The sequence below is a fragment of the Barbus barbus genome (genome assembly GCF_936440315.1).
Source record: "Barbus barbus genome assembly, chromosome: 14".
NCBI lineage: Eukaryota > Metazoa > Chordata > Actinopteri > Cypriniformes > Cyprinidae > Barbus > Barbus barbus.
Window position 1 is genome coordinate 17,983,125 of NC_136742.1, and position 27,393 is coordinate 18,010,517.

The window sequence follows — 27,393 nt, forward strand, 5'->3', positions numbered from 1 at the left end:
ACAACTAGGGTATATTATAGTACAATACACTAAAGTTTACTGTAGTAAAAACTAAAGTATACTCTTGTATTTATTGCAGTTTATTAGTTTACTATAGTTAATACTACAGTATACTGTAGAATTCATTAACAAAGTGTTGTAAATACTATAATATATACAGTAAAATACACTTTACTATAGTATGGTTCAAAAACACTAAAGTATTTACTGTATAAATTACTTTTTCAAGTAATTTCAAGTAATTTTCGTCTAGGTTAGCTATTTCAATTATATAAAATGTTTTCAAATAAAACACTAAAGTTTAATGATGTAGGCTAATTGTAATATTTAAATATGTGATTTAGCCTAGAGGAAAAATGATGATAGTAGCCTACTGGTCAAGCTTTGTCGACATTGTTACTTTGTTACTGCACACGTGTTGCTTGCTGATCCGTATAAATATCAAAAACAACATTTTTGACAAACATGTAATAGCCTAAGTGTTTGGTACTCTAATTACAATTAATTACCATACTTTTTTTAGATTACTGTAGGCTACTAATTACCCTCTCTTAAAAGTCTTGCATTATTTACCTGTGTTGTAGGCTTACTCGTTACTCAAAAAATCTAATTCATTTGGCTACTCATTAGTAATTAATTACTCCTTTCAAAAGTAACTTTACTTAGGCTACTACTTTCTGGCAACAGTAATATGTTACACTATAACTTCATGCTTGGGTCTTTCATGCCCCACAAATGTTGTAGGCCTAATTGTGTAATACCCACCCCACATCCCCCAAAAATCTGAAATGTTAGCATCAATATATTTCTGCCTCATTTGGATCACAGTCAAAAGTTAATACAAACACTCAGTGGTGATTGATAGTGAGTTTTAAGTGTTGTGTTAACCTCATTGATTGTCATATGTATTGTGTAGCGTGAAGTTAATTGTTGCTACAATTTCTCTGTTTCCCAAATATGATCATACTCAAGATGTATTTTATGACAGGAAATTGTATAAGTTCATAAGAAAATGTTACATTTTCTCAAAAGATTTTGAAATATAGTAAAACAATTAATATCAGGATCAGAGGGATGTGGGTGGGCAAGCCATGTAATGCCAGAGTAAAGTAATGCCACAACTAACACATGGCGTTTGTATCGTCTTTTCTTTTTACAAAAAAACTTTTTTTGACATTGTGGGGATTTTTTTTTTTTTTTGGAGATCCCCTTAAGGAAAACATCTTATAAATCATATAAATATAATAATTACATATATTTTAGTAAATGTATAAATGCTGATTTTTTTCTGTGAAGTTAGAGTATGGGGATAGATTAGCTATACAGTTTAAACAATTTCTCAAAATTATTGTGTTTTTTTTTTTAAATCCTTTGTAATTTTACAACTGCTTACTGTCATGTATGATAGTGATTTGTCCTCCATAGTGAATTTGTGCTTGGTTAAACTGTTGGTGTTACAGCACACCCGTGTACGCATATTTCAAATCTGGCGTTGTATGTGACACAGTGATGCTCTGGGGGGCAGTAGAGTACTTTGAGAGGTTAATAATAAAGTCGGCGAAGATTCACGGGGGTTCCCGGATGTTTCTATTCCAGGAAGTGAGTCCTATGACAACAATCCTGTGACAGCGTTGTGTGTTTTGCCTTGAGAAACATATTGCCCTGAAAACCGCGCAAAATGGCTTGATCGTGTGATCACAGTAAGTAATACTCATGTATAATCATGTGTTTAGTGGATGTGATGGGGGCGTGTCGTTATACAATAACACAACACTAGTCAACAGCTTTGAGAAATCTCCAGATGGTGAGGGTTCTTGTGTTTGAAGGACTTCCTCTTTATTTATTTAATATTTCAAGCTAGAGTTTTATAATTAGTTTAGCAGTGTTTCGTACAACATCAAGGAAGATAATGTTTTGAAAATTAAATATTTTAGTGTTATATTTTTAGTGACTCTAATTAAATATTAACTAGTATATTTAAAAAGTATTTAATAACAATGTTTTTTTTTTTTCAGTGGTGATTGACAGTTTATGCTGAGCTGATTGATTTTTATTTCCTGAATATTCAGCAGTGGTCACATGATTTCAGTGTTTGGTTTCTTGTCATGGTGTGCATTTGCTGTCTTTGTTTCTCCAGAGAAGAGCATGGAGAATGATGAATTTCCGCCAGCGGATGGGGTGGATAGGCGTCGGACTGTACTTGTTGGCCAGTGTCGCTGCAGTGTATTATATATTTGAGATCAGCCAAACATACAACCGACTTGCACTGGCACAAGTAGAAAAGGCGGCTGGAGCGCAGACAAAATGGTCAGGAGATGTTTCTTCCTCTTCCCCATCTCCAACCTCATGGATCGTGACTCTGAAAACAAGACTTCTCCTCCTGCCCTTCTGGGTGTGGGCCACCATTTTCCTCATTCCCTACCTCCAGGTGTTTCTCTTTCTTTACTCCTGCACAAGGGCGGACCCCAAGACTGTAGGATACTGCATTCTGCCCATCTGCCTTGCTGTTCTCTGCAACCGTCACCAAACCTTCACCAAGGCCTCCAATCAGATCAGCAGACTGCAGCTGATTGACACTTGAAGTGATTGTTAAAGATGAGGAGGTGGTGCCATACAGTTTGGTGTCCTAGGGGTTGGGCAATACAAAAGTGCATTCATAAATAAGATGATTATTTTTTAAGACTTGGTCCTGAATTTTTTTTTGGTGTAGGACTTAAAAGGGGAATGTGTTTAGGATTCATTTCTTTGTAATGTTTTTTTTTTCTTTATCAACTAATTGAGTCACTTGCAGTTCCACACCAGTTTTTATTGTGTATTTTAAGTAAAAACAACAACTGGACTATAGGTGATGTTTCGTACTCTTTCAAGCTGAATGGCAAAATCGGTCCACATTTTAATCAAAGTAGATTTATAACGGGATCCAGAAGTATTTTCAATGTTGGCTCAGTCTTATGGTACTTTTTTTTTTTTTTAGAAGCTTTGTCTCGATTTAACTGAAAAAAACTTTTACAATTGAAATTAAATTTGATAAATGAAATCTAAGTAGCCTAAATGGAGGCAATTAAGCCATTGTCCAAGATGTGGAGAATGTTGATGGGGCTGCGTGTTGAACTGTGCACTACTTGAATTACACTTCTAATGGTGGGTAGATTTACTATAAATCAAGATGAATAAAGATTTGTCAGTGTGGACAGCTGTAATTGTTTCCGTACTATGAGGCCAAATGGATTTGTAGTGTCACTTTAATGCTCCAGGCGTTTGTTCTCAACTCCAGTGCACATTTTATTAGTGGAAAATAAGAAAACCGCTGACAGCGGTGCCACATATATATTTTCCATTTGTTTATAACAGTATCTAACTTTTTATTTGTTTTGAATATAAAATGCACTCAAGACCAGAACAAAGAAAGGAGTTGTAATAAGGAAAGATTTGTATTAAAATACACTTTTATTATCAGTATTTTGTTCAAATATGATTTGTCAGCCCTAGACATGGCAAGATTATTCTCTCCAAATCTTTGTTTATTTGACAAATACTATTTTTCATGTATCATAGTGATAATGAAGTGTTCTCAGAGAAATGACATCTGTGTTTCAGAAAACAAATTGTTCTTATGTCTGTGTGGAATAGTTGTGAACTCAATCTCATGTCTTATTGTTGCGGGATATTGGCATCATTTCACAGAGCGAGTAATCTTATCGTGCATAATAAATACAAGGGTTATTTAGACTTGTTGGGTGTGGTAGGTTGTAATGAGTCTGGCACAAAACATTGGGTCTCAAACTTCTCAACTTCAACCTGTGCCGCAGACCCAAGTGTTTTGATTTTTAAAATCACATCTTGTTGTCAACAGTGTCTTTTATTAATTTGTTGAAATGGTCAAAAAAGGCAAATCATTTTTGTCTAAAAGGGCTTGACTGTGAATTTATAATAATTTTTGATGTTAATAACTTTCCATTGTAATCTTAATACACTGTTTGAAACAACTCTGACAAGAATTAATAAAGAAATGTCATGTGCAGTCTGTTCTTTTGTAAAGGTTACATTGATTTCTCAATCAGAAACTCAGACATTTTATTGGACCGTTTGAATCCAGTTTATTGCACAGTGGTTTATCACCGGTTAGCTGAAGAAAACAGTGCTGATAACCACGGTCAATTCGTAACTTTTTTTACAAGAGGAAAAATATATTGATAAAACAATTTTCCTTTCACACAGTTATACTTTCACCTTTTAAAGAAACCTGAAGTTATGAAAAATAACTTAGAAATACATAAAAAATGGGAACAAATTAAGGCAAAATCTCTACATAATCTTAAAATTGTGGCTGACAAAGTTTTTTTTACTGATGTAACAACACATATTTATGTAATAAAGGCCATAAGACCATGACAGTTCTGAAGATCATGACCGCAAGGTTTTTCTCCGTTTGTTTGGAGGCCCCGAGTTTGACTTTTTGGTGGCCATTTCTGTGGTATTATCCTCTTCGTCACTGTCCTCTTCATCTATAACATGGGTTTCACAAAAAGAAGTTACAAAATGAGATAATTATGACAAAATATAATGACGTTGACTTAATTGTAATAAGAATATTGAAGTAATACGTATTCTAAAGTAAGTAAATAAACAAAAGTTGGGACGACAGAAGGCAGTATATCAGTAAAGTTAAGGAGCTCGCTGTCAAAAGAAGGGAGAATTTTAGCCACCTTTGTAATCTTTATTTTATGTATTTTTATTTATTGATTGATTAATTAATTTTAAGTCCATTGGTTTTCAATAAACACCCCAGCCTTCATTTTAGCAGCTTACCATCTACATCTGCTGTGCTGTTTTCCGCTGAGCCCCTTTCTTGTTCAACAAGAGCCGTCAAAACTTCAGATATAGCAGCATTTAATTTCTTGATGCCAGTTATCATTGATTTCAAATTGCCATCTGCTTGTACCGTAAATTGGCTTGTGTGTCCATCTCGGCCCTTCAGCTCTCCCTTCAGCTCGCACGCTGCCATGTTGCAGAAACACACTATGAACCGGTTGCCAGATCTCACAAAAAAGCAGGCATAATAAAAAATATTTATAAAATAGAATGGAATAGATTACATTACATGCTAAACTACAACATCCCTCAAAATATTATTATCAGGTTACAAAAATTATATCAGTTACATTATTATATCATTTTACAAAAAAATTCTAAAATATTTCAAATATACAACTGCTCATTAAATAACTGCAACAGGCAGCAAATTAACAATATTAACAATATGTAATAACCATGTAAAAATGTGACAACTGAAGTTTTAAATATATATCAAACAACAACAAAAATCGTAGGCGTGTGACACTATTTATAGGCAGTATAATGAGTGGACATGGCAACACCGATCTACCCTTTGAACTCTGACCTATCAAATTAGCTTTGCGAAAATTCCTACTTTTTCTGTTTATCCGGAATCATTGAGTTAATGTGGGTGTGATGTATGAAAACACATTAGTCAGAAAAAGAGCCCTGAAATAATAAATTCTATTTACAACTCCCGCAACTCTCCCGCCAAAACATCCGGCATTTGCATAAACCGGAAGCAACATTTGTTTTGTTATTATCACAGTTAATGCCGAGTATTTGTTCGGGTAATGTCAAATTGCATAACACATTCCTACATCTTTCTTTTAGTTATATTACAGAGGACCCACTGTCTCCAGTAAAGCGTGATCTCGTTGATAGTTCAGTTAGCTCGTGTCTCGTTTCTTGCCCTGGAACAGGAACTAGAAACATTTTTGCGCTCGTCTCTTCAAGGATGGCGGCAAGTGATGGAGCGGAGGAGGCTACTGTATCTCTGGTGGACGTCTTAGAGGAGGATGAAGAACTGGAGAACGAAGCCTCCGCTGTTCTTGGAGGGAGTGATTCAGAGAAATGCTCATATCCAGAGGTTTGGCATCTTTATGACAACGCAGACTTTTCATATAATCCATTTTTAGCAAGCGGATCATACATTGACAGCCTATTTCATCTTGGCGTTGAACATAATTCTTGAAGAATGTTTGTAGGATTGTTTTGATTTGGGTTTAGCACAAAAAATTATTAATAATGCGTCGATGCTGCGTCTATTTGTAGAAAATACACCTTATTGCAATAACAGATAATGGCAAGATGCCTTAAACAGTAGTTGTAAGCAAATCAGTATTTTCTCAAATAAAAATAAGTTAAAATATTCTTAAAGGGGATTTTGTTTTGTCCTGACAGGGATATGTGAAGCGTCAGGCTCTGTATGCCTGCAACACCTGCACACCAAAGGGAGGAGAGCCAGCTGGCATCTGTCTGGCATGCTCCTACAAGTGCCATGAAGGCCATGACCTTTTTGAGCTATATACCAAGAGGTGAATATTTCCACAGTCCATCTAAAATAACCACTGAAGCCGTGATACTATGTTAGAAGGTGCATTTGCTGCTGCTCTAACCCATTTAAGCAGAGCCTGATTGGATCTGACATTTCTTGTTTGATTGTTTGCTGAAGGGGCTCCATGTGCATTGTTTTCTTTAGCCTAATTTGTATTAATATATTTTTGACAGTATGACAGAGGGATTATTTAGCTGTTTTTCCTTTGTGTATTTGAACAATCTGCATCATAGGCAATGAGAGTGAATACCTGAGAACCGTCACATAAAAATAATTTTAATGTGAAGAAATTTCCACATGGAGATCTGGAGGCAATAAAACTATAGGCATCAGTATTTTTAGATGGTTTGGATTGAATTACACACAGATCCTACTTGAAATTGTGCTTGTTGAGGCATTGTGATATGTTAGCTGCACTCAAAACCTTATTGATAATACAGGAATTTTCGATGTGATTGTGGAAACGACAAGTTTGGGGAAATGGAGTGCAAGCTTTTTGCGGTGAGATATGCTTTGCTGTTAGTTTGAATTTGTGTCTTTCCATTTTAATTAGATTTTTCTAATCTGATGGATTTCTGTTAAACAGGATAAAGAGAAAGTGAATTCAGGGAACAAATACAGCCATAATTTTTTTGGCTTGTATTGCACATGTGACAGACCCTACCCAGATCCAGAGGACGAGGTAATGTGTGGTTTAGTATGAGATGCATTCTATAATGTTCTATTATTCGGTTATTGTATGTTGTATTGCAAAAAAGCTTTAATTGTGAATGCCTATTCAGATTTGTATTGTGTTTGGATGTATAGAGTGCTTTTATTATATTACATACTGTAGATTACATGTGTATATATATAAACCAAGTTCTCTATTCAGGATCCAGATGAGATGATCCAGTGTATCGTGTGTGAAGACTGGTTCCATGGTCGGGTTCGTATCAAATCAGATTGCTGTCTGGCAGGCAGGACATGAACATGGTTTAGTGTTCTTTGTGTGTGTAGATGAGGAGCATAATGCAACATCTCTGTGTGTTTCTCTCAGCATTTAGGCTGCGTAGTGCCAGACTGTGTGGAGCTGCAAGAAATGATCTGCGAGTCATGCATGAATAAAACGCCTTTCCTTTGGAACTATGCTGCACATATTGCAGGTAAAATATATATATATAATTTCTTCTTTCATTTTGCATTTACAGATAATTTAGTATGAAAATGAGTGCAAAGCTCTTTAATAATAGAGAGAAATTAATGTATCAGTCAGGACCCATTAAACTGATCAACAGTGACAGTAAAGACATTTACAGTGTTTACAGCATTTATACATTTGTGAAGATTTATTCTGTCTTATTTGCATCAGTGCCACCCATAACAAAAGTAAGTCCATGCAAAGGAGAGGAGGATGTGAAGGTGGAGGCAGAAAATGATGAAGAGGAGAAGAAAATTAAAAATGAGAACCCGAAGAGCCCTGACGATGAGAAGGTATTACTGTTTGCTGTAATGTGTCTGTTTTCTTGTCTCTAAATAGGAGGATGAAACATGACATGGCATTTTTAATTCTGTTCATTCCTGTTCAGTACATTTTATTGTGGACAGCCAAACTTAAATCTCCTATTTGGATAAGTGTTTTAAGACACTAGCCCCCGGTTTCACAGACAAGGCTTAAGCTAGTCCCAGAGTAAAATGCAAGTTTGAGCTCTCTCAAGTTATGTGAGAGCTCTCTCTCTGAAATTATCTTGCTCTGACATAGCTTAAAATATGTCAGTGTCATTGTTCTGTGTCAAGCTGCACACCTTAATGTTTACTTCTAAAGCATTTTTTTGTAAAGTTGCTTAAATATCTTAATTTAACTAAAGCCTAGTCCTGGTTTAAACTAAGCCCCATTTGTAAAGCTGTTTCAGACAGAGATTTGCCTTTTGTTTTGAAGTCTCACCACAAGGTGGCAGTAGTTCTGTTAGATGGTGCATGTCTGAAAGACATTTAATTGGGGAATTGGTTCATCTCATATGCGTCATCTGTCTCAAGCCGTAATTTGAAGGAATCGAGCTAAACTGAATTTGCACCACATTTTGTTGCTGTTAGCAAGAATAGCAACTCTTGCTATGAATGAAAAATTATTTTAACAATCTACACCTGAAGAGAGGAATCAGTGATCAAGATTTGGTGACCTTCTCTCTGCCGTCAGGTGCAGGTCAACGGGACGTCCACCTGTAAGCGGAAACACCAGGAAGAAGCTGAAGGCTCCTCAGAGGAGGGTTCGTGCTCAGGTTGCAAGCTGAGAGAGATGAAGGCCTCAGGGAGGAGCCGGACTCTGCAGGGCGCAGTGTTCTGGCCGTCTGCCTGGCGCAAAAAACTCTGCACCTGCACCGACTGCAAGGTACAGCTCAAGCACACTTTACAGAGGAGATTTACTAAATAATACTTTTACCCTTGTTTAAAGGATGAGTTCACTTCCAGAATAAAAATGTCCTGATAATTTACTCACCCCCATGTCATCCAAGATGTCCATGTCTTTCTTCAGTCAAAAACAAATGAAGGTTTTTGAGGAAAACATTCCAGGATGTTTCTCTATATAGTGGACTTCAATGGGAGCCAACGGGTTGAAGGTCCAAACTACAGTTTCAATGCAGCTTCAAAGGGCTCTACATGATTCCAACCGAGGAATAAGGGTCTTATCTAGCGAAACGATCAGTTATTTTCTAAAAAAAATTATTATATATATTAGGGCTGTCATGATATTAGATTTGATAATCATTGTTATTGTGGCCATAAGAATTCAAAATATCAATATATTTGCGATATCTATAGAAACCTTGGGGGGGGGGGGGGAAATCAGTCAAATAATTTTTTACTTTGAGTTTTTCTTTTTCACCCAACGAACATAAGGATACTTATAAACACAGGGCACAAGACTCTGGCTTTCTCCGTCTTCTTTGGAGATCCTATGAAATAACGAGAGAAAATACTGTCAAGTTCAACAGTATGATGAATAAATATTAATGGTAACACGTTACAATTAACTAACTGTATTAACTAACAATACATTACACAATTTATTAATCTTTGTTAATGTTACAGTCGTTCATTGTTAATGTTAGTTCACAGTGCATTCATGTTTACAAACACAACTTGTGATTTTAATAATGCATTAGTAAATGCTGACATTAACATGAACTGAGATTAATAAATGCTGTGGAAGTATTGTTCATTCTTATTTCATGTTAACTAATGTAATTAACTAATGTTAACTAATGAACCTTATTGTAAAGTGATGCTGTATTAACATCTAAACTGATACTTTAACCCGTATTTTAAGCTCTTTAACCTATAGTTGCACCGGCGCCACTGAAGTCATGCAGTAAGAGCGCTGCTAATTCAGTATTAATGAGTCTAGAACGACCGCAGATGAGGCATTAAGTGCATGGCACTGCGACCAGCTTAACATTTTACAGAGTTTAATGTAGCAATGTGGTCGCTCAGTGTTTCAAGATCAGTTTTAATCGTGTAACTGTAAACAGATTTGAACAAAGAAATAAAGTGTTACTACACACAGGCCATATTGATTGCAAATACAAAAATAAGATGAGTAAAGAAAACGCGGGTACTTATTAAAAATCACCCTTTACTTAAATATATGAACACAGAAAACTTCTGTTAACAGGTTAATGTAACATTTCCCATTCTATGACAAGTAAAATAATGGCAACTTACTCTGATGAACACGACTCTTCTCGGAGTAGCTGCGAGTGCTGCGTCGTCTTTTTGTTTTGACAGGTGTCAGGGTGAAGGCGCAATACTGTCACCTGGAGGTCAACCAGGCACTGGCGCTGGAGTATTTACATGTGGTGTTATCGGTCCTGTTCATTTGAAATATTGCGGTTCTCGCCAATACCGGTATATCGTCACACATTAAATTAACACAATATCGATAATTGTTGCTTTTTTATATATATATATATATATATTTTTTTTTTTTTTTTTTTATATATTAGGGTGCATCAAAAAACAATTCTTGAATTTTGATATGGCTGGGTGCTAAAAGTTTTCCAATATATGTAGAAACAACACATGCAAAATATTTTTCCAGTACATGATTTAGGGGTGCCACCGCACATCTGTTTTTGTTGGATAAAGTGGTTAACAGTGCTCAATGGTCGCCATGGAGATCTGAGGTAAACAATACTACAGCTCAAGAAAACTGAGGTGATCTTTCTGTATTGGGTATGTATTATTACTATCATATCTGTAGTTGTCTTTGTATAAAAAGTCATATTTATAGGTATATACCATATAAAGTCATATTTACCATATAAAGTCATTTATAGGTATTAGCAACAGTTTGCTAACCACAGTTAGCTATCTATGTTAGCTAAGCTATTAAGCTTAACGTCAACAGTATTCTAGAGTGGACAATGTCATATTTAGAGTATAGATGTCTCATGTTTATTGAGAGTAGCATTGTATTTGTTACAGTAAATTAACATTTTAAATACAAGTATATTTGCAAGCACAGCTAGCTACTCTGGTAGTGATGTAACAGTAAGTTATGATGAAGTTAGACTATGTACAGCTAAAATTTGAGGCTTATGCAAGAATGATTGATCATAATTGAGTGATATTAAGTATGGTAAGATATATGATTTTAAACCCTATCCTTGAGCTTGTATCCTTTTCATTCTCAGGCACTGCACAACACAACCTGCACCCCAGGATCCAGCTCTCCTAAGATGCTGCCCTCAACAACTGGTCCCTGCCAGACTAGCAGTCGCAGCCTGGTCTTTGGTCTGGGCCCCAGCATCACCAGTGAGGATGGCATCATCACCGGCGCCAAACTACCAACTGGTCGTCAGATCTTACGCTGCATGCTTGCCAAGAAACCTGGTGCAAATGGAGCGTTGTCGCAGTTTGAGGCAGCCAAGGTTGTCCTGGAGCAGGTGCGGCCATTTTACAAGAAAGCCAACATCCCAATGGTGAGCGACAAGCGTGCGTGCCACAAGATGGTAGACTTAGTCAATGCTAACAACAAGCTGCGGAAAATCTCCCAGGCCAAGCGCTCCAGTGAGATTACAGCGAAACAATTGGAGAAAATGGAGTGCAGACTTGATGCCGCATTTCCGCTGTGGCCTCCAAATGTTGTAAAGCTGATTGATAACCCAGAAGACCTAGCTTTCTTGGCCAGCATGAAGATTGACAGAGTGGCCACATTTGGTGTATTGGATAAAAAGCGGCAGCTCAAGGTGAAGCGGCGAGAGGAGCGTCAAGCTGCCGCAGCAGCCAGGCAGTCCCGCTGTGAAAAGGAGCTGGAGGAGATGACGGCAATGTCCAGCTTGGAGTCGGACAGTGATGAGGAGTCAGAGGAGGATACTAACACAGTCTATCCACCATCTGAGGGCGAACCATCCCACAAGCACGTCTTCATTCCACATGACATCCTTAGCCGGCCAAGTGTCGTGTCACTGGCTACAAGGTTGAAGATGTCACCAATGCAACAGGCTGCCTTCACGCGTGGCCTTGTTGCAGAGTCAGGCGGTGAATGTACACATATCTCTGCATCTTACGCAAAAGCTGACCGAGCAAGACGCCAAGTGCTGGAGACAATCAGTGAGGAACAGCACAAGCAGTGGACACCACCTCCATTGTGCACCCTACACTGGGACAACAAGTTAACACCGATGCTCAGCAATGTGCGCCAGTTGGAGGAGCGTCTTACAGTGGTGGTTGGAGATGCAGAGTGGCTGAAACTGCTTGGTGTCCCGGCGTATAAGAAGCAGACCAATGAGGCATGTGGAGTGATCATTGCCCAGTTGACATGCAAGTTGCTGCAGGACTGGTGCTGCGCTGACCAGGTTGTCAACATGGCATTTGACACCACTGCGTCAAACACCGGCCATCTCACAGCAGCCTGCATTGCCATACAGCTCTCACTGGGCCGACCACTGCTTTGGTCTGGGTGCATTAAGAGCCGGGGGTGAAAACTTTTGAACAGAATGAAGATGTCCAAATTTTTCTTATTTTGTAGAAATATATATATTTTTCCATTTAGTACTGCCCTTCGGAAGCAACAGAAGCTACTTGCATGTTTCCTGGAAGACAAATTAAGTACAATTTACCTTGATCTTCAAATTCAAAAAGTTTTCACCCCCGGCTCTTAATGCATCGTGTTTCCTTCAGGAACATCAGTGAATGTTTGAACCTTTTTTAATTGTTGTGTTTGAGTCCCTCAATCATCCTCAGTGTGAAAAGGTGGATCTCAAAATCATACAGTTACTGCTGGAAAGGGTTCAAATATGCAAAAGATGCTGGAAAACTGAAGATTCTGCAGGACCTGGAGGATTTTTCTGAAGAACAGTGCTCAGTTTAACTGTTCAGAACAAACAAGGGACTCATGAACAACCATCACAAAACAAAAAAACAGGTAACCACACACAGTATTAAGAACCAAGGGTTCCCAAACTTTTGAATGTGGTTATTTTAATAATTTCAGCTATTTTTTTTGTCTTGTGGACTAGATTTATGGAAAATATCTTACTCAGGACAGCTCTAAATAAAAATAACATGCATTTTGTATGATCTCTCTTATTTTGTTAAAATTATTCACATTTTCACAAATTCTGCAAGGGGTTCCCAAACTTTCACATGCAACTGTATGTATACATGTATAAAATATACACACACACACACACAGGTGCATCTCAATAAATTAGAATGTCGTGAAAAAGTTCATTTTTTTTCTTGAAAGTTATTTCAAAACGTGAAAAGTAAACTTTACATGTAAAGTAAAACATTTCAAAAGTTTTTTTGTTTTCATTTTGATGATTAGAGCTTACAGCTCATGAAAATCAAAAATAAGTATCTCAAAACATTAGAATATTTACATTTGAGTTTCAATAAATGACCATCCCTACAGTATAAATTCCGGGTATCTCTTGTTCTTTGAAACCACAATAATGGGGAAGACTGCTGACTTGGCAATGATCCAGAGGACGAACATTGACGCCCTCCACAAAGAGGGTAAGTCACAGAGGGTCATTACTGAAAGGTGTGGCTGTTTACAGAGTGCTGTATCAAAGCATATTAAATGCAAAGTTGACTGGAATGAAGAAATTGGGTAGGAAAAGGTGCACAAGCAACAGGGATGACCGCAAGCTTGAGAAAACTTTCAAGCAAAGCCGATTCAGACACTTGGGAGAGCTTCACAAGGAGTGAAATGAAACTGGAGTCTTCAGGAAAAGGGCTACCAAGCCACTTCTGAACCAGAGACAACGTCAGTAGCATCTTACCTGGGCTACGAAGAAAAAGAACTGGACTGTTGCTCAGTGGTCCAAAGTCCTCTTTTCAGATAAAAGTAAATTTTGCATTTCATTTGGAAATCAAGGTCTGGAGTCTGGAGGAAGACTGGAGAGGAACAGCATCCAAGCTGCTTGAAGTCCAGTGTGAAGTTTCCAAAGTCAGTGATGATTTGGTGACGTCTGCTGGTGTTGGTCCATTGTGTTTTATCAAGTCCAAAGTCAATGCAACTGTCTACCAGGAGATTTTGGTGCTTCCATCTTCCATTTATGCTGACAAGCTTTATGGAGATGCTGATTTCCTTTTCCAGCAGGACTTTAGCTCCTGTCCACACTGCCAAAACTACTTCCATGTGGTTTGCTGACAATTATATTATTGTGCTTGATTGGCCAGCCAACATGCCTGACCTGAACCCCATATGGAATCTATGGGATATTTTCAAGAGAAAGATGAGAAACAGTTGATCCAACAATCCAGACGAGCTGAAGGCTCAATAGTGCCTCAGCAGTGCCACAGGCTGATCGCTTCCATGCCATTCCTCACTGATGCTGGAGTTTGAGTTTTGAGTGCCAGAGAACTTGAACTATTCTGTTTGGCAAATCCTTTTGATCCTTTTTTGACTTTAATGAACTGTAAGCTTTAATCATCAAAATTCAAACAAAAAAACTTTTGAAATGTTTCACTTTACATGTAATGAATCTAGAATATGAAAGTTTAACTTTTTCACGATATTCTAATTTTTTTAGATGCACCTGTATATATATTTATACTATTTAAACACAAATTGTCATCTTGCACCAGCCCGACCTCACATATTAGTCAAGTTGAAAAGGTCACGTGACGTAGGCGGAAGTACCGACTGAGTGTTTATAAAACGAACATGCAAAGAAAGTCAAACGGCCTACAAAACGGTAAAACAACAATGTGGGACGATTTGAAGTTAGGAGAAAATAGGTCTCAACTAATAATTGCATACATTATTCTTATTTATACGCTCATTTCGAACGTCTCACGAAAACTTTCCGCCTAATTCACAACACGTGCGTACGCACATGTATTTGTTCTTAAAGGGGACCTAACACAGTTTCACCCAATCTCATGTTAATCTCGAGTACCTATAGAGTAGTGCTGCATTCTTCATATCTCCAAAAAGTCTTTAGTTTTATCACATTAATTAAAGAAAGATACAGCTTTACGATTCTCTCTGGAAAAAGCCGAGCTCCTGGAGACGTGCTGTGTGGGCGGAGCTAAAGAGTGACGAGAACTTGCGCCGATCGCCAACATTTGATACCGTTTCACTTACAGTCTGCAGTTCTGAATCATGACCGTGATCTTTTATGGCTGGGACTGCTCCATCTCTCCGTATTACACGATGTGCAAATCCAGCGTCGAACTGGGCCTTGTTTATAAAACGTTTGCCAACAAAACACTTGAGAAACTCCATTGCTGCCCGGAAAAACAAACTGTATCCACTGTTCACGTAACGGTGGGTTCTTTTGGGAAGCTGAACAAGGTTATCTTTCCGTCACAACCAAAAACACACTTCTTTAGAGACATTCTTCCCGAGCGAGTCCCGAGCAGTGCAGCCGAATGAAACGCATTGATGGGCGCGCTCTTGCTCTGGTCGATGCGTGCACGGGCGCATTCTTCCGGGAGAAATGCCCATATAAGGAGTTCCACCGTCGTTTACGTCAGCAAGAAACACGATCGAAAAAAAAACTCTCCGAAACTTGTCCTAACCCACAAGTGAGATTTTTGGCACAGAAATACTGTTATACGTCCAAATAGTTTTTTGAAACTTTGTCCCAGTTTAGCAAGAGAATCCAACTCTTTAATAGTGTAAACAACTCTGAATGCATGAAACAGCATTGTACCCCCTTTAAGCTGGTCCTTATGTTAGTGAATTAGGAGCATTCTAAATGAGTTGGCGCTGAACAAGGTTAGTCATTTGCGTTAAACACGCCCAGACCATCTCCATATAAGGGCTTTGGACCTTCAACCTGTTTGAAGTCCACTATATGGAGAAAAATCCTGGAATGTTTTCCTAAAAAAAAAAAAAAAAAAAAAATTAATTTTCAACTGAAGAAAGAAAGACATGAACATCTTGGATGACAAGAGTGGTCAAGGGTGAGTAAACTAATCCTTTAACAGAGTGATTCTGTATCATTCAAATACGATAAACATGGAAAAAAACAGCATTGTTTCTGGTTTCATGTTTTGCTTTCTTTGCTTAGGTCCTCTATACAGATGCAGGAGTGTATTTCCTTATGGATGAGATGGACACTGTCCTGGCGTATGAAAACAAGGGCAAGTCTACAATGCAGGCTGAACAAGCAGGAGGAGCTGAGGGTCGTGACCCCTTGATGTCGGCCCTAAACAACTTAAATCGGGTTCAGCAGCTGGAGATTATCCATGGTTAGTAGAGTTAAGTGGTACTAACATCCTTATCTGTGTGATAGCAAAACTAAGTAGTTACCTGAATGACATGAGATTTCAAATGTAACTGTGATGTCGACATTGAATTTTTCCTCAGAATATAATGACATGAAGACAGAACTGAAGGACTACCTGCAGCAATTTGCAGCAGAAGGAAAGGTGTGTGTGTGTTTTTTTTTTTTTAATGTGTGATTTAGTTGAATGTAAGCTTGTAGTGTCTAGCATTCATTTTCTTCTCCTCTCCTTCCTTGTTTAGGTGGTGACACCTGAGGACATCCGTCACTTCTTTGAACAGCAGCAAAGCCGCAAGAGACGAAGAGCCAATGCAGGCCAGTACTACTGCAGTTAAACCGCCCTTCACCCTGCCACTTCAAACATACCAGCTACATCCAATCCTTCACGGTTTTCCCCCCCGAGTCTGTTCATTTCAAGGCCACCCCTGGTTTTGTAAAATAAATATGCAGTTCAAATTCAGGCTCTCATAACCTTGTATGATTTTGACCTTGTATAGTGATGTATGACAGGTTCTGTGTTTCCAAAGATGTAGCTGTAATTCTTTTCTTGTAATCCTGCCATTTCAAATCAACATGTCGATAGGCTCTCAGATGCATTATGGAAAGATGAAAAACAATGGATTTATGGAAAAGCACATCTATAATGTCATATAAATAGGAATTGCAGTCAATCCTCAGGAGCTCTCTTTTAAGCAATTTAAAATGGTACTAGTATTTACAGAAGGCTATTAGGGAAGTCACAATCACATGACTGCAGTCAGTATTCATTCTGTTCTCATGAGACCGCAAATTCATGTATGTCAGGGTAAATAGATATACAGCCTATTGGAAAAATCTGTTTATATAACGAACATACGCAAGCACTTTTTCAGGTTGTTCAGTTACAATTGTGAATTGTCTAGTACTGCTTTATTCATTTTATCTTGTTTTAACCTGTTTTGTTTGTAGATAGGACATTAAAAAGTAACAATCTTTGAGAAATAAACCTGGTAATACATTTGGGCCCTGTGATGTGTCTCAGTTTATCCCAAGAACACTCCGTTGGGGAGAAATTGTTTCAGTGTTTATTTCATTAGTTCAGTAACTTATAAATTTTGATTTCTGTTAATAACTGATGAAGCTTTTCACACCATTGCAGTGGGCAAAAAACTGACCAAGGCTACTAGACTTAAAAACTTTATTCTTTAAAAAATTGGTATAGGATTTCAGTCCCAATTTAAGGGAATGTTTAGGCATGTTATGAAACCTGCAACTAGTAATTTACATAAACCGGCCCAAACAATATCCATAAGGCCTTCCTTCCATCCATCCCATCCAACATTTAAGCCTCTAGGCTGGTGTGATTGTACATCGTTTCAGTTGGTTTTTAAATTCAATTGTAAATTTCAGTGGGAACAGTGTTTCTATGCAAATTGTGTGGTTCATGAGACCCACTGTGTTTCTCCCTCCCATTTCCCTCTAATGGCAAGGTGTTACTCACTGCTCATCGGGCAGCTTGAATGAATGAAATCAAACAAACAAACAACAAAACAATCATTATAACTCAAAACTATTTATTTTCAAGATATTAGTCACCTAATTGCAGAGTAAAGTTCATAACTACACCGGCCAAAGAAAAGAATAGAAAAATAGACACTTTCCACAACTCCACAAAAGAATGCTTTTTTGTATGTGTGCGTGTATATATACACAAATATATGCACACGCACACAAAGTCTCAAATAGATATTTGCATGTTTTATATATATTTATAAAAAAAACTTTACATTTTACATACAACAAAACACCATATTTCTGAGGCCTGTGATCAAAGGTACCAAAAAGTTTGAAAAATATATTTTGAAGAGAAAAAATAAGACAAACATTATGCACACTAAGCGTTGGCTACAGCATTAGAAAGAGACGGTTCAACAGAGGTTTGTAGAAAGGGCTTGCATAAGACAAAAGGGGTGTGAAGGAAGCCCAGCCTCAGGCAGGGAAGGCACTAAATCGTCTCCTTAAGAGAGATAGCACAAGAGAGAACCTGGAGATCTCGACTTGAAGTCTGCAAACACAACTTCCCTTGCCCCTCACACATCCAAAACACAAACCTTCAGTTCAGTTCAGCCTTGCAGCACTTGCGGAGATAAATAATGCAATGCCATGCAAATACACTAAAGGATTAGGAATGAATGTTTAAGACAAATGACTCAGCTGGGAATCTAGAACTGAATAAACAGACGTTTCAGTCAAAATAAATCAAACGAGCCAACAGAGGGCGCTATTCCACAACAAACGTTACACATCAAACATTTTGTGCAATGGGTACCTTTATCTGTTCTAGCTTTTACTCCTCGTTTTAAGTATAGAAGCCAAATTCATTCCCACCCAAAACGAACCCATTATTCTTAAGCAATGCAAAATTAACATCAGTTAAACTACATGCCAGTTGAGTTCTACAGGACAGACTAAATGATTCAAGCTCCTCACTGGGAGCTCAAATGCATTTCCAATTCATTCCCTAACAGTCTCTCAGGCAAGCAACCCACAAAACCCAAATGACCACAAATGGCATTTGTGATAGAAATGTATTAATTATGAGGTCAGTGTGCATCTTAAATACAAAATAATACCTTCAAACTGTGCATTGACTTTTGCAGCAATCAAAATGATCTGATCGGTGTTTTATAACATGAAATAAATGACTTCTTAGCAGTTTAAAATGGCCTGAGTATAGCATAGGCGAAGGCGATCTAAGGAGTTTTCCTAACCTCCCCCTTAAGTTTAAGGCATGGCTGGGTCTACATGGGACTAGATCGCTGGGATCGGCATTGACGTCAAGAAATAATGTTCTCCGCTGGCAGGAAAACCTCTGAGTAGCAGCAGTAGGCCTAAATATCCATCTGTCTATTTTGCGTTATGGTTACGCAGCCAGTGCGATTCGCTAGAATGACATGACAGACCTCAGATCTCCTCTTGGCTGCCTCGAAGGGAAGTGCTAATGCCAATTTCTCAATGCTTGGAGTTACAGGTAACAGGAAAATCAGAACTAACATGCAACTGTTACATAAAAACAGGAAATAAAAAAAACAGAAGGAAAAAAAAAAAAAAAAAACATACTGAGGGGTCTTCACTCGACAGATGACCCAATTCAAAAAGGCATTGGTACAGAAGGATGGACTGAGCTCAAAAATACTGGGGTACAAAGTCGCAACACTGAGAATTTAAACTACTGCGCTTTTGACAAGAGCTTCCGACACATCAAAAGAACATGTGAGCTGATGGTAAAACAAGTCGCGTGACAGGTGCATTGATTCGTCGTTGTCATGCTGACATGAAACCTGGAGGATCTGCAAGGTAAAATGAAGTTTGAGTGAAACACCTGCTCTGTGAAACAAAATATCTTTTTATTCTGAATAAATGTGATTAGTAAATCGCTTCACTCGTCCTCTTTTTGCTGCAGAATGAGGTCAAGGAAGGTAGGCTTAAGTAGGCTGTGATGCATTGCATTTTGAAAGAACCACAGACACTGAAAGCTCAATCTCATGTATTATCATGTTTGTTAAACGCCAATGGAAAGGCTGAACCATTTGCAACAGGGACTGCAGATCTTCATGTATCTGATAAGCCTGAAGTAAAGTGAACCACAGAGCTATGTCCTTGACATTCAGAGGAGACAAACAGCCTCCTACCAATCTCAGTCAGATTCAGATGACTTAAACTCTCCGAGGAGATCACTTGCACCCCAGCCAGGGTCTACGTTGGATCTATTTTTGGATCTGACCCTCTGAAGCTTCGCGGGATGGCAAACTGGAGCGCTCCCACTCAGGGTTCATGACTCTTTCAGGCTTGACTCAGAGGTGGGCTGTAGTAGGAGTCCAGGAGGACCTGTTCGTTGCACTAAAACTGCACCAGGCAGCTAACAACCAAGGGTAGACGAAGAATAACAACACCTGTGATAACTGTAGATTGAGTTCATTATCATCCAAGATGGCACTGTCCTCACATATATCTTAACTGAGCTGTTAAGTTCTAATAAAACAGCAAGTATAAAGAAAATAAGGAGAGGAACCTCACAAAAATATGTGAGAAAGTGGTGAAAATCTGATTTCCTGCTGTTGGTTCTGGTCCCCCAATGATAAACGTTCAAGGTGAAGCTCAAGAGGTCTGAATAAGTTAAAAAGAATATAAAGATGGAAGATCGAATTGACTGAAATATGTTGAGAGAAGCTGGTCAGAGGTAGAGAGTCTCTCTGGCACAGAAGACCTTATGCAATTTAAGATGGAGCACTGCGTTACCCAAGGCAAGGTCTTAAGGCCGTAACTACAGAAGCAGTACAACCCTAAATCAACTCTTAAGGCCAGCTCTGTAAGTCAAAGTGCCTGGGGAGAGATCGATAAAATCAATCGATGATAAATGTTCCTTCGATGGTCACAGTCACCAAAGATTCTTGAGTAACAAGCATGAATCTCAACCCAATGGTTTTAGTTCAACTTGCTAGGAGGCAAAGAAACCTGGTAGATAAAATAAAATGCTTCCAAGACTCACCAAGCAACACAAACATCCTCCCAAACTCATCTTTGGTCTAACTGTGGGTTCTTATAAGTCAAAAAAAATAATTTAAATTAAATCTGGTTGACCATCCAACTGAAACTCAAGCCTTTTACCAGCGCATAAATTGTCTGTGCACTTTTATCTGACAAAATTAAATGATATTCTTTGTGTTTCTCACAATGTTGTGCTTTCAACCAATAAAACGCTTCTTGTGCTCCAAAGAAAGAAGCACTTGAAGTGAAGAATGTGGGATGGATACAGCTGAGGTTCGTTTGGATATTCAACAGAGGTCCCATCCGGTCTAATACAACATGAGATTCTTATATAATAATATTTGAGAGCATGTGAGAAGAATACAGTACCATCATCGCTTGTGGGGAAAGGCTATTGTTGATTATCTTAAAGGGATAGTTCCCCCAAAATGCAAATTCCTTCTTCATTCACTAACCCGGTTGTTGTTTCAAATCTATAGGATATATTTTCTTTCTGCAGAACACAAAAGATATTTTGAAGAATGTTCTTTGAAGAAAGGTATTTTGGTCCATACAGTGAAAGTCAAAGGGATCAAATGTTGATATTGTTGGACCTCACAGATTTTGATTGTACAGAAAAAAAACAGTTCTTCAAAATATCTTCTTCTGTGTTCTACAGAGAGAAAAAAAGTAACAGGTTTGGAACGACATGACGTTGAGTAAATGAGGATACAATTTGCATTTTTGAGTGAACTAGCCTGCATATTTGCTGCGCCAGTATTATCTGAGAAAGGTTCTTATTGTAAGGAGAAGAAAGCAAAATGAATATTGAAAATGAAAAAGCTGCACTATTGCACAGTTATTTAAGAATACAGGTATTTTGGATGGTAAAAAACAAGCTTAAAATAAGTCACTTCATCTATAGGTAGGGTGTGCAGCAGTGTGTATATGGTTTCTTAAAAGTGTTGTGTAACAAATCAAAAGTAAATACTTGTGTCTAAATCATGACACTTCCAAGAATTCTCGTTTTTGCAAAGCCTGTTCATGACATCATAATTGTTGGTCATCTGCTGACAGAACTAACACAGAAAAGCTAATGAACTCCCGCCCTTGGACTGCTGCCTTCCTACTGAACCAGAGGACTGAGGATGTGGCGTGAGATTGGTTTGGTTGCGCGTCCTGTACAATTCTGGAGAACATGGCTGATAATGATCAACCCATATTTGCCGTCTCTCAGGAATACCACCAACTGCAGCATTGGAATGAGAATCTGAATGCAAAAGAGGATGCCAAATTTTGGTTGAGAGAACAGATATTTTTTAAAGTTAAATATACTGGAATGAATCTGCAGATCTGAGTTGTGAAACACGCTAAAACAAAGCCCCATTCACATTTAATGGTGCATCTGTGCCATTGTTATGCCTGATAAGTTGTCTCATAGGAGACAGGGGATTTCATTTGCTTTCCCTTTTATGTTCCATCTCGGCTCTTAAATTGCACAGGCTAATGTAAAAGCCGGCGTATGTGGCAGATTACATGAGCTATTACTGCCACTTTGCCCTCAAAAGAAGAAGCCGTTTGTCAAGGACAAGACAAAGTAATGAGTTTGCAACTTATTGTCTTCATATTTTTTCAATTTACTCCTAAGAAACGAAATCTGTGCATATAGATGAATGTATATTTCTCCAGTCATCATAGTCTGTTCAGGAAAATAAAAGTAAAATAAATATACTGTGCATTTTTTTTAACCTCTTTTCAGGGTGCACACAACCAAACCAAGCTCTCCTCACTTGGTTTCAAACCTATCCAGAGCAATGTCCCTTTAGCCTTCAGAAAAGCAGCCACTTGCACAGCTTATGGGCGTTCATCACTTCAAGATATTGTCGGCCCTCAAAAGAACACAAAGTGCAGGACTGCTGGTGCCTCACCTGTTAGCTTAAACTTAGCATTTAAAACAGTCCTCAGTCTATTTTTAATCAGGGGTCAGAGTGCAGACTTCCTGTAGGGGTATTCAGGTTTGCTGGGCGACCTGCGGTCTCGGGCACCCAAGCCTCCCTCATCCCCAGACCCAACGTTCGCCCCTAAGCCCAGCCCCATTCCTTCTGGAGCAGGCCGGCGGCCCGTGGGCCATTCCTCATACTGTTCTGTGGAGGGGCCAAGCCCACAGGTGAGGTCCGTCTCATTTATGGGCCATGACCTCTGCACGGCTTGTGCAACACCCCCTTGCGAGACGATTGCCAAGTCTAGTCTCTGTGGAGGCTGTTCCAGCACATCTAGGCGGAGGGATTCTGAAGCCTCGGAGTAGGATGGAGGTGGCGCTCCACCACCTGCCTGACGGCCGTGGATATAGAGGTCCGGTCCGCTGTAGGGAGGCACGTGACGGCCTGGGAACTCGTAGAGATCTGGGAAGTCAGGCTGCGGGACCTCTGGCTTGGGTTCGGCTGCGTGCCGCTTGCGGGAGGAGTGCGGGTGACGACTGGAGTAGCTGTGGGACATGGGAGGTGCTGCAGAAAGGTGAGGGTGGGCTTCGTGACTCTCCACCTCCATGGAGACCTCAGGAAGGCGCCGCTCCTTCAGACTCATTGCCGAAACACCCATGGCGATGTCTGGCATGAACTCATTGATAACAGGCTCCATGTTCTGCAAGAATAAATTAGAGGATGTACATTAGCAAAGCTCAAAATGGAAACCCATTTTCATACTGTACATTATAATGCTGTAATGCCTAAATTCACTTGAATTTATTTAGACAAAATATCCTAGAATTGCCTCTCAGTGCAGTTCATAACCAAATCCTACACAAATGTACACATTTTGTATAAAAAAAAACATATACACAAATTAAATAAAAAAGATAGTAATAAGAAGAAATATAAGAATAAGAAAATAATAATAATAATAAGGGGGCTAGATGATTAATAGAAATGAAATTGAAAACAAAATTCTGAACTTCTACCTTACGTGATTTTCCCATGTTGGTTATTTCATTTTTTAATCCTGTTAGTATTTCCCCTTAAAACATACTACCGTGTTGACCATTGGGCTTGCGTTTTTGCAGCGTCTCGCACATGAGTGGTGCGTTAAAAGGATTTAAACTTTTACACACAGCGCCACTCATCAATGTCACTTACAAAACGGTGGACCAATGGACACTTTCCACAAGACTGTGATTGACGCGTTTCAATGGTCATCAGCATTGTAAATCCTCTAAAGTTTTTTATATTTTATATTGATGTTTTTTTAAAAATGTAAGTACATTTATAACACAAAACTTTGTCTTATATCACCTTTGCAACAAATTACAAAAAACGCTAATGCGATGATGTTTCTAATGCAGCGTCTATGGGAGGGACTATCGTGGAGATTTTCTTTTGCTATTTGAGCAAATGGGAATGCAAAAATATTTTTGTGGTACTCTCCCATTCACTGCTCTCGAAGTTAACCCAACTATGATGACTTCCGCTGCTGAAAAACCAGGAAATGTGAAAAAAGTCTATCAGAAGACCCCGGAGGTGGGGCAAGCGTTGCAAGCTTTTTACAATAGAAGATTGGCATGGCAACTTTTGTATTTTACGGCAACTTAGTGGAGTTGGTATACTGCGCTGTGCTTTTTTTATTTTCTACTTTTGACATGCCAATATTCATTTATTTTGTTTGCAAAAAATATGATATAATATGAAATATATATAATATAATAATATAACCACAAATAGTTTTTCATTAAATCATTTAAAAATATCAAAAGACAAGAGATGCACTCTTTCAATAGAAAAAAAATCCCACTTTTAATAGTTGAGTATATTTACAATAGAAACATTTAATGAACTATGAGTGCAAAAAAATAAAATAATCATTCATTAATCGTAATCGAGGTAAAATGTTCAATTGATTGAGATCTTGATTTTAGGTCATATCGTCCAGCCCTAATAATAAGAATAATATATTGGTATTAATCACCATTTGCTTGTCAGGATGAAGATTTCTCCCCCCTTGTGCATTAGTGCAGTCTGGGGGCAGGGGCTTGGCTCCTGGTGGGTAGACTGGGCTGCCCATCTTGGAAGAGGGCTGCCTGTGAAGGAGTGCATGATTGCAGGGGTAGGAGAAAGATCTGGAAGGAGGCTGGGTGGGGACCCGAGGTCTCCAGCCCGTTTTATACTGCTGCTGGTTATGGCCCGGGGTGGTAGGGGGATGATAGGGTGGAGGAGGAGGGGGCAGAGGGGGGTGGAAGCCCACCAGAGACTCCAGGTCAGTGAACATGCTCTCCACAGCTGGTGTACTGTTGACCCGGCAGCGACCTGACTGGCGCAAGGCCAGGACGGGACTCTCGTCTCCAAAACGCTCCTCGGGAAAGAATTTGTGCGGATTCTGAAACACAGCACATTTAACCGTGAGGCAATGTTTGTGCTAGACATGCTAAAAAATTAGACTTAATAGACTGTCAAGTATGCTGAAGAGGTTTTGACTCCTTCCAAGCTATCCAGCTTAGGTTCAGTGGTCACTTAATGGTGAGAATAATAAGATATCAAGGCAATTCAAGAGCTCAGAGAACTTCTAAACCAAGAGCATAGTAACTGGAGAAATTTAGTAACTGGAGTACATGAATGCAGTTGTTCCCATCCAAAATGTGTCAGATTGCAAGTACACACTGCATTCTCAGTAAACTATAGTTAACATTATTGTAAAAGGGCTTTTCATTTTTTTTTTATTTGCATGTTAAGTGACAAGTTGGCTTTGACATAATGGCAACAATTATAATAGAAATGTGTATTTTCCTGCCATCACAAGAATAAATAAAAATGTTAAATTCTATAAAAAATATTATATAATATATAAAAAAAATAATACAATATAATGTATTTACACACAAATAATTATATCAAATAAATAGGTGTTTTGAATTGTAATAATATTTAACAATATTACTGTTTTTACTGTATTTTATTAAATAAATGCTGAGGCATTAGAGACCAGACTTTTTTATGATAGTATAATACACACATTTATACAGGTATTTGCAATGCATTGAAGAAGTGTTCAAATCTGAATAACAAAATTCCCCCTTTTTTAATTTGAACAAAATCAGTATGAGTGCCTGCAATCACTGGAAAATAAATTGTATTCATCAGAGGCCGGTGTAATACTAACTGACATGAAAGTCAGAGAGATATTCACGGTAGCCATAGCAACACATGTCAGTCTCCACGCAAACTGGATGTGCTGGGTTACCTGTAGGAGTTCTGCAGCTCCGTCAGGTAGGCCAAACTCTCTGAGCACACGGATTTGCAGCTCGTAGCTGACTGTGGCGCCCTCTCCACAGTTCAGAGCATACGCTCGCTGCACCTGGTCTGTGTGACGCAGCTCCTGCAGCCTACGGATCATTTCCTTCACTACTGCCAACCTGGGCACTGAAAGACAGGGTGGAAAACAGGTGACTAATTTAATGTGCATATACAAATGAAGAAGCTCATCTATTAACAACATTACATAGCAGACAACACTATTAAAAGATGGGCATATAAGTAAAAAAAAGAAGCATTTTTCTTTCTTTTCTTTTTAATGGGCGTTGAATTGTTTTATAACACACCCACAGGATCACAAAGCTTACCAAAATACAAAGCCAATGTTCCCACTCAAATTATATATACCTAAAAAAAACACTGAATCGCTTCTTGCAAAAGAATGGCAAAATTAACTTGAGAAAACAACATCTCATGGTTTTTCTAAAATGACTTGATAAAACGAGTCACCACAATCATGTGTAAATGAGTATTTTAAACAAATAGATAGTGGCTTGTTTTGTAGACTGGCTGAAAGAATGCACCATTATAATGCTTAACCCACCTGGTATCTCGTTAGCAACCACAGACGGTGGAGCTGTCTGGCTGCCAGTCATTTGCGGGTGGTTGATCATGTGACAACACTGGGGGACGGCATTGTTTACCATGTAGAGTGTGTCGGGAACATTGGACATACGCACCATGCGCAGCCTAACCAGGTCAGTCTGCTCAACCATTATTTCCTCCAAAACCGCCTAGAGAAAAATGCAAAGTTTAATGGAAGTCATAAAATGAAATGAGTGTATTTAATAACAGCACTAAGGTTATTCTATAAACCAACTGCCTTTTTGAAAAGATTTGATTCACAGTCTACTATTACAGTTTATAAAAATTACATTCTATAAATTTATAGAATTTAAAAAAGGTACTTTAAAAACACACACACACACACACACACACACACACACACACACACACACACACACACACACACACACACACACACACACACACATACACACATACATACATACATACATACATACATACATACATACATACATAATGTTATAAACTTTTATTATTAAAGTTTTATTTTTTAAAAATGAGAAAGATACTTAATTAACAGGCATATAATTTAATTGCATTTATCTTTTAAATCACCTCTTCTGTCTTCAGTAGTTCATTGTAATGTTACAGTTAACCACCCTGCTGTATGTGAGGTGAGGAAGTGTATCCTACCTTGGCCTCCTCCACATAAGGAGAGAATAACCGTGGGCGGACATAAATGCCAGCACTCTTCTGCCGGAGCCAGGCGTTGGCTTTGCCTCCCTCCGCTGTGGGCAGCATGTCAGAGGGAGGGGTGCTGATCAGACCCCTCTTCAACTATTAAAAGCAGAGGAAAAGTCTTTACCGATACTTAAAGAGAGCGGTCAAGGAGAACGATGGAAAGATGATATAATTTTCTGGAGCATTAGCACATTGGGGT

The 27,393-nt window shown here is 38.5% G+C and overlaps 3 protein-coding genes across 4 annotated transcripts in view; 2 read left to right on the forward strand and 1 right to left on the reverse strand.

Annotated features, from left to right (window-relative positions):
* The first annotated feature begins 1,597 nt into the window (after positions 1–1,597).
* Positions 1,598–4,020, forward strand: tmem251 (transmembrane protein 251). The gene is made up of 2 exons (XM_079434389.1): positions 1,598–1,700; positions 2,138–4,020. Exon 2 carries the CDS (start codon positions 2,153–2,155, stop codon positions 2,579–2,581), a length of 429 nt encoding a protein of 142 aa, XP_079290515.1. The 5' UTR covers positions 1,598–1,700; positions 2,138–2,152; the 3' UTR covers positions 2,582–4,020.
* A 1,534-nt stretch (positions 4,021–5,554) lies between these two features.
* Positions 5,555–17,913, forward strand: LOC306880679 (putative E3 ubiquitin-protein ligase UBR7). 2 transcript variants are annotated; one of them, XM_079434384.1, is made up of 12 exons: positions 5,555–5,627; positions 5,794–5,926; positions 6,241–6,374; positions 6,835–6,895; positions 6,981–7,076; positions 7,269–7,322; positions 7,434–7,539; positions 7,746–7,867; positions 8,571–8,762; positions 15,907–16,087; positions 16,206–16,267; positions 16,365–17,913. In XM_079434384.1, the coding sequence occupies exons 2-12, from the start codon at positions 5,795–5,797 to the stop codon at positions 16,455–16,457; spliced, it is 1,233 nt and encodes a 410-aa protein (XP_079290510.1). In that variant the 5' UTR covers positions 5,555–5,627; position 5,794; the 3' UTR covers positions 16,458–17,913. The 2 variants fall into 2 exon arrangements, with proteins under 2 accessions (XP_079290510.1, XP_079290509.1); XM_079434383.1 differs by having other exon boundaries at positions 5,572–5,926.
* A 2,778-nt stretch (positions 17,914–20,691) lies between these two features.
* The window catches only part of LOC306880678 (BTB/POZ domain-containing protein 7-like), a 59,111-nt gene continuing 52,409 nt past the window's right edge, over positions 20,692–27,393 (reverse strand). The window contains exons 7-11 of the mRNA XM_079434382.1: positions 27,147–27,290; positions 26,470–26,659; positions 25,855–26,033; positions 24,586–24,993; positions 20,692–23,268 (exon numbers count right to left, since the gene is read on the reverse strand). Of these exons, the coding sequence (XP_079290508.1) occupies positions 22,612–23,268; positions 24,586–24,993; positions 25,855–26,033; positions 26,470–26,659; positions 27,147–27,290 (1,578 nt within the window). The 3' untranslated portion in view covers positions 20,692–22,611. The remainder of the gene's footprint in view (positions 23,269–24,585; positions 24,994–25,854; positions 26,034–26,469; positions 26,660–27,146; positions 27,291–27,393) is intronic.

Bases quoted from the DNA above. Each gene is read 5' to 3' on its own strand.
- LOC306880679 (XM_079434383.1), top strand. From the start codon at position 5,609: ATGCCGAGTATTTGTTCGGGTAATGTCAAATTGCATAACACATTCCTA. The intron at 7,540-7,745 runs GTAAAATATATA...TATTTGCATCAG, and splicing joins CTATGCTGCACATATTGCAG to TGCCACCCATAACAAAAGTA. The intron at 16,088-16,205 runs GTTAGTAGAGTT...ATTTTTCCTCAG, and splicing joins GCAGCTGGAGATTATCCATG to AATATAATGACATGAAGACA.
- tmem251 (XM_079434389.1), top strand. From the start codon at position 2,153: ATGATGAATTTCCGCCAGCGGATGGGGTGGATAGGCGTCGGACTGTAC.